Source organism: Eucyclogobius newberryi, unplaced genomic scaffold, assembly GCF_026437365.1.
Source record: "Eucyclogobius newberryi isolate DKJ021-1_F unplaced genomic scaffold, fEucNew1.0.hap1 SCAF_5, whole genome shotgun sequence".
In the NCBI taxonomy this organism is placed as follows: domain Eukaryota; kingdom Metazoa; phylum Chordata; class Actinopteri; order Gobiiformes; family Gobiidae; genus Eucyclogobius; species Eucyclogobius newberryi.
Window position 1 is genome coordinate 31,240,115 of NW_027316167.1, and position 6,834 is coordinate 31,246,948.

The 6,834-nt window shown below is 38.9% G+C and overlaps 1 protein-coding gene and 1 long non-coding RNA gene across 2 annotated transcripts in view; both read left to right on the plus strand.

Annotated features, from left to right (window-relative positions):
* LOC140381380 (uncharacterized) overlaps nt 1–6,834 on the plus strand; it is a 355,558-nt gene that overhangs the window by 130,232 nt on the left and 218,492 nt on the right. The gene's annotated exons all lie outside the window — the stretch shown is intronic.
* The window catches only part of efl1 (elongation factor like GTPase 1), a 148,970-nt gene that overhangs the window by 95,009 nt on the left and 47,127 nt on the right, over nt 1–6,834 (plus strand). The window contains exons 15-16 of the mRNA XM_072465005.1: nt 3,039–3,170; nt 4,420–4,567. Coding sequence (XP_072321106.1) covers nt 3,039–3,170; nt 4,420–4,567 — 280 coding nt within the window. The remainder of the gene's footprint in view (nt 1–3,038; nt 3,171–4,419; nt 4,568–6,834) is intronic.

Below are 6,834 nucleotides of genomic sequence, written 5' to 3' on the forward strand. Positions count from 1 at the left end.
CTCTCTCCTCCCTCCGTCTGTATCTCTTTCCTTCAACCTGGATCTCTCTCTCACCATTCTCTCTCTTCCATAGCTTCTCTCCTGCCCTCTCCCCCGCTCACCCTCTCCCTCTCTCCCCCTCTCCTGCCCTCTCCCCCTCTCCCTCTCTCCCCCTCTCTCCCTCTCTCTCTCGTCTCATCGTCTCTCAGCCGTAGAGGTCTGATTTTCATTATCAGAAGCAGTTTCCAGTCTGGAGTCTTGTCCTCGCGTGGCCCCAGACTCTCCATTCATTAACACATTTCACCTCAGAAAGCGCCAAACTCGCCCATCACACTTATGTACCGTACAAGCGCAACAAGCGCGCAATCAGTCGGTACACGCTTATTAAACTGGAAAAAGAAAAATCTTCATCAGATCATCCTTACGAAATTTAGTATTTTATTTTTTTAATCCGATTTTTCAGAATATACACATGGAACACATGACACAGTTGCATGGCATCCATTACCGTATTTTGCGCACGAAAAGGCGCACCGGATTATTAAGCGCACCATCAGCTATTTGTGTACCATGTGTACTGGTCCATACATAAAGCGCATAAGATTAACAAAACGCGTTCAACTCATTCAGATCAACATTGTTTCAACATCAAAACACACTCTGCTACCGCTAAAAGACACGTTAGCGTATTCACAACAACTCCCAGCCTCGTTCAGTTGCAACACGTAAAATACAACACAATACACTCACTTTTTCAGTTCATTCCTCGTCCTCAAATTCCGGCCTTCCTGCCTTCCGGCCTCTGATCACAGTTGACGTGCATCGGCGTCTCGTGTCCCAAATCTTCTTTATACACCGTGTACCACACAAAATATCTTCGCGGTCAGTAAGCACAACCAGAAATAAACCATATACTAAGCGCACCGGACTATTAAGCGCACGGACGGCTTTTGAAGATGTTAAAGACTTTTACATGTGCCTTATAGTGCGGAAAATACGGTAAATGTTGTGTTAAATGTTACATGTTATTTTTTCAAATGTCAGTTACAATTATGTGTCCAGTCCTTAATCGTTGATTGTTAACTACAGTTTGAGTCATCCATGTTTTTAGTAATGGCCTATTTCCTGCAGCCAGGAGTACGCTCCAAAGGTATCTATTCATCATGTCCATGCCAGGGGTTTTGAGGCCCAAATACATAGGTCTGAAATCAAGTGGGATTTCAAGACAAACTGGAGCACTTCATTGATCTCAGTCCGATATTTCTGATTAACAGGACAGTCCCAAATAAACATTGGAATGGTTCGCCTCCTGGGTGCCACAGTTTCTCTAGCAGTCTGCATTTCCCTGTGAATAATGGGCACTTTGACATGGTGTTCTAAAAAACGTGTTACATTTTCCAATCGTCCTCACAATTCCAATTTCCTGTCAGTAAGTACGTTCTGCAGTATTTGTCTGTTTGTTCTTTGGGAGGATTTCACTTCCTGACCCGTCGCAGTGAGTCATTTCAAGGCGCAGACCGAAAGCTGTGAAGTTCGAGCACTGGCTTTGTGTTTTTTTTTTTCCTCCAAATTGTGCCTCTCATCAGACGCTCGCAAATATAACCCGCAGATAAATATAATAAGTGTGAAAGTGCATTGGACACACGCTGTGCTTAAACAAGTCCAGTTTTCAGCCTATTTTAATAAGACTTAACTCGAAATGTGAGATGTGTGAAGGCTTCTCCTGGTCTCTTTTGTCAGTATTTCTCATATTTATTTAAGTCTTTCCTCTGCGTGCGTGGTAGATTTTGTGTTTTTTAAATGTCGGACCCTGCCCACATAACACCCACAGCGGGGTCCGGACATTTCACCAAACGCAAAACGCTTCACCGCTTCCTCCTGGGGGCTCTCTTTTTAAGACCGCTTTCTTTGGCCGACAACTGCTGGGCGCCGAAGCATATTTAGTCCAAGACGTGATATCGAGACACAAAGCGGTAATGGAAGTGAGAGGCCAGTTTTGAAAAGAAAGTGATAAAGAAAACCCCCCAAAAAAGCAGATATTAGCAGTATACTACGTAATTCTCACTCGGATCACTTACAGCGTGGAGAAGAGACGAGCGTCGAAAGCAATAATGTCATCCATAGTTTTATTATTCATGTTAAATGAATATGCAAGCAGCTGCAGACATGTAACTCACATTGTACTGCAGTAATTCAATATAAGTCTATTGCAGTGACTATAGGCTTAATAAAGTGTCCTTTTGTGCATCTGATGTGGTAATCTAATGCATGATTAGTTTGGAGAAACACATTCAAAATTCACTTCTCAACTGAACCTTAAACAACCTTGAGGCGTTCATTTGGACGTTTTTAGACAGGGCAGATAAATGATGGTCTTTCATTACATTTGGCAACAAGTAATAAAGAGTCAATATCTAATTTCCAGCTATATTTTTCAATTATTTGCTTGATGAAACAAAAATCTAATTTCTGTTGTCAAACAGTTGTGACTTGCTATATTTGTCGGTGCAATTTGTACAGCATAACGTTAGATTTTTATAACATGGCACTACTACTACTACTACTACTACTACTACTACTACTACTACTACTACTACTACTACTACTAGTAGTAGTAGTAGTAGTAGTACTACTAGTAGTAGTAGTAGTACTACTAGTAGTAGTAGTAGTAACTACTACTAGTAGTAGTAGTAGTAGTAGTAGTAGTAGTAACTACTACTACTACTAGTAGTACTAGTAGTAGTAGTAGTAGTAACTACTACTACTACTAGTAGTAGTTACTACTACTAGTAGTAGTAGTAACTACTACTAGTAGTAGTAGTAACTACTACTTCTACTCCTACTACTACTACTACTACAACTACTACTCCTACTCCTACTACTAGTAACTACTACTTTGTGACCAATGCTAACTGTCCCTTTGAAATCACATTTGAGCCAAACTTACTCAAAATGGTTAATTGTTTAATTAAAACTGTGCTGGATCATAAATTCAAGTTATTGTTCAATCTTTTATTGTTTTTGTGATTATTTGTTATGTCTCCTTTTCTGTTTTCCAGGCATTTGCGGTCTGGAAGAGTTTGTTTTGAAGTCAGCCACCCTGTCCACGTCCCCCGCGTGTCCTCCCTTCACGCCACTCAACTTCGAGGCCACGCCCATCGTACGGGTCGCCATAGAGCCCAAACATCCAAGTATGTCATCTCAAATTAAAACCTTTTATGCTTAATTTAGGCATTAAAAGTGGACTATGTAACTTGGTACTCCGCCTGCTTGTATCCATATACATCCAAATCTATGGAGGCAAGCAGGTGATGCTACCAGACCAAGTTACAGGTCAGATCTGTTGAGAGGCGAGCCCACTCACAATAAGAATGCATGTTTTTTGGTGGTATTTTTGAGGAATAAAAACATGTACAATTGAATGAATACAAAGTAGATATGTTAAATGCCACACTGTGAAACATAGCATAGCATCAGCATTATTGCAATTAGGAATGTCACAATATCTAATATTAGAGTTACGATTATTGTTGGGGGGAAATCACGATTTTATGGTGAAATCTTTCATTTTAACTCTGGTGGTCTAACATTACGTTACTGTTCCTCAAGTTTGTGACCGGCTTTATGAAAAGGTACTTTCTGAAAGACAAAATAAAGTTAAATTTGACAAAAACAGACAAAAAATCTTTGCATTTAGGTCTATGTTTTGGACCAAAAAATATTATTTTTTCTTTTAAAATTGTCACAATTATAATTTTTTGGTTCTTACGATCAGATTGTGACCTGAATAATCATGATTATCAATTAACCGACATCCCAGTTGCAACATTGGAATTTATTGCAATATGGCTATTAAGGGCTGCAGTATCAATCATTTTATATCTGGATAGGGATGTCATGCTATCAAATTGTAATGTTAGGATTATTGTGAGAAAAAACATGATTTAAGGATTACTCACGATTATTGTGACCAAACAACAGTGAAATCTATCATTTTCCTTCATTCTCGTGCTCTAACACATTACTGTTCCTCAAGTTTGTGACCGGCTTTAAAAAAAATTAACTGTCTGAAAAACAAATAAAGTAAAATGTGACAAAAACAACTGTATACAAAAGATCTTAACGTTTATGTCTATTTTTGGGCAATACATGCAATTATTTTTTGGTGCTTAAGATCATATTGTAAGCTGAATATTCACAATTATCGATTAACCTAATAATTGTGATATTCCTATATCTGAACATAACAACTAGTTTTTCCAACATTAAAATCTCTGGAATATCCCCATTGTGGGCTAAATAAAGGCTTATCTTAAAACAGTCTTAGGTGATATGTTGTGCGGTCCTAATCTCTATGAAAACGAGTGTTCCATCGTGTAGCGTTAAAACCCCGCCCCTCTCCCTGACGTCGCTTTGTACCGTCCGTGTCGTGTGTCGCAGGTGAGATGCCGAAGCTGGTGCGGGGCATGCGTCTGCTGAACCAGGCCGACCCCTGCGCCGAGGTGCTCATTCAGGAGACGGGAGAACACGTTTTAGTGACCGCCGGAGAAGTGCATCTGCAGCGCTGCCTGGACGACCTCCGCGACAGGTCAGACTCACCGCTGCAGACTAACACTCAGATGGAGATGGTGCAGAGGCCGGCTTTTTGGGGGGAAATACTGTGTACTTACCTTTAGAATTACCAAATTATTATGCCAAATTGAGATCAAAACAAGATTCTATTCACAGTTCACGTTTTAAACCCATTGACCAGTGTCCAGAATCAGAATTAGAGGGAAATGTGTCCTGTGCTGGAGTACTTATTGTTAATTATGCTTATGTGAAGTTTGTTATCAACTGAGAAAAAGAGAGGGTTTCATAGTGTCCCTTTTATAAATAAAATAAATATGAATAATAACTACCCAAATGCGACAAACTGACTGCTAAGAGGCTTTTTAACCACTTATAAATGTAATTGAACCAGCAGATTTAATAACCAACACCAAAAAAGAAGTAAAAGTATAAAGTAATATATTAGTATTATTTGTGATTGACAGAATGTCAATGTATGACTTTCCTGGTCAAATACATAAAATCACCTTCAAAGTGACTGAAATCATAGGAAAACGACTGAGCGTTTTATAGTCTTTATACAGACATAATTAAGAAGTGATACATGGAGATATTGAAGAAAAAACCAACACATCTGGCTTTTACAGTTCATTACTTTACTTCTTTATTTATACAGCAATACATTCACTGTTGTCCAATATTTGTCCATTTTTTAAAAAACAAAGCCTAAGCATTTTTAGTTGTTTTGTGGGTTTTTTTAAGCAATATTTGTCCATAATATTTACTGCAAAGTCTGGTTTCCCCCGTGTGATCTTGTTGCTGGCGGATACCGAACGGCGCTTTGCTCTGCTGGATCGCTGCGTTCGGGCCGCGCTCATCAGACAGACTTTTGCCAGAACAATTCAAAGTCCTTGTTAAGATTTGTCATTAGGAGTCACTTGAATCCTTTTAGCCGGGGCCAAATCAAATGCTCTAATTGTCTCATTAACGCCGTGGAAGGTTACACCGTTTGGAAAGGCACCAGTTAATTAAAAGGGGCTTTCATAAAATCAATGGGACAGCGCGGGCGACTGAGTGAAGATGATGTAATGTGGAGTTCTCTTAATACAAAACAAAACCTATTTTTTAATCAGAGGCTTAGGAAAATGATCAATCTACACCATGACTGTGTCCTTTGCATCCTCTTCTCTCACTACATCATGAATCTCGTCTTAGTTATTTTTCAAGCTGCAGTACTTTTTATTTTCAAACCGTGAAAGTAGAACATTATGTATTTAACCCATCTTAACTTGTTCCTAGTTCTCACAAACCCTTTTCCACAGTTGATACTCACGTGAAACAAAGCAATGTCAATCATAACGCTGCGTACGTTTCTTTCAGGTTTGTGATCAATAAAATACTTCTTTATTAGTCAAAGTATTGCTTTTACCATATAAAAACACAGCAATTACTCATTAATGAGAATAAAGTCAGATAGGAAGGTGATTTGTGCGCTGAAATGATCTAAATTAATCTGATGAAGGTGGGCGGACTTAAAAAATGCAAAGGAGCTTCATATATAACAATAAAATAACCAGTGGAGGTTGAGTTTTTTTTTTTTTTAGAGTTGAATATGACCATGCATTAAAGGGGCTGCACCCGATTCGTTTCACTTAATAAAGTCAAATTCAGATTGTGTAGATATATTGTAAAAGCAGCTTTTTGGGTCAAAATGAGACCGCGTTGTGCTGTCTGTGTCCAATTACAGAGCACTTCATTCTCCCCAAAGCAGGAAGTGCGTTTTTTAGGCTGGTAGTTGTTGTTCTGAAAGTTGTCACACGCGCTGATAAACACATCATGGTGAATAAATACGATGCTCAGAAGACATTAGGATTACTCAAACGCAAAAAACAGATACCTTTTGGCTAAATTCATCTTGACCTTTGAGTATAATTACAGAAATTCTAAAATAGTCTAATCTACACAACGGTTAAATTGTCTCAAAAAACCTCGGGCACCAGTCAGGCCTGCACACCTTAAGTACTACAATTATTTTTTAACAAGCTGCATGTCAATCACACCTTTGTGACATGATGACCTACCCATTGATTCATGCATATGTTATTTGACATTAAAGTATTTCCAACAGCATGAGGCCATAACTGTGACAGGGACATTACATTTGTGAGAATTTACGGACTGTTCTTGTTCTGAGGATGTGGTCAATCAGACTGACGATTCAAATGTGCAGTGGACGATTAATCAGAATTATGGTGACTTTAACGTTCACTCGTATACTAGTGCTGACTATACTGGTTTATCACA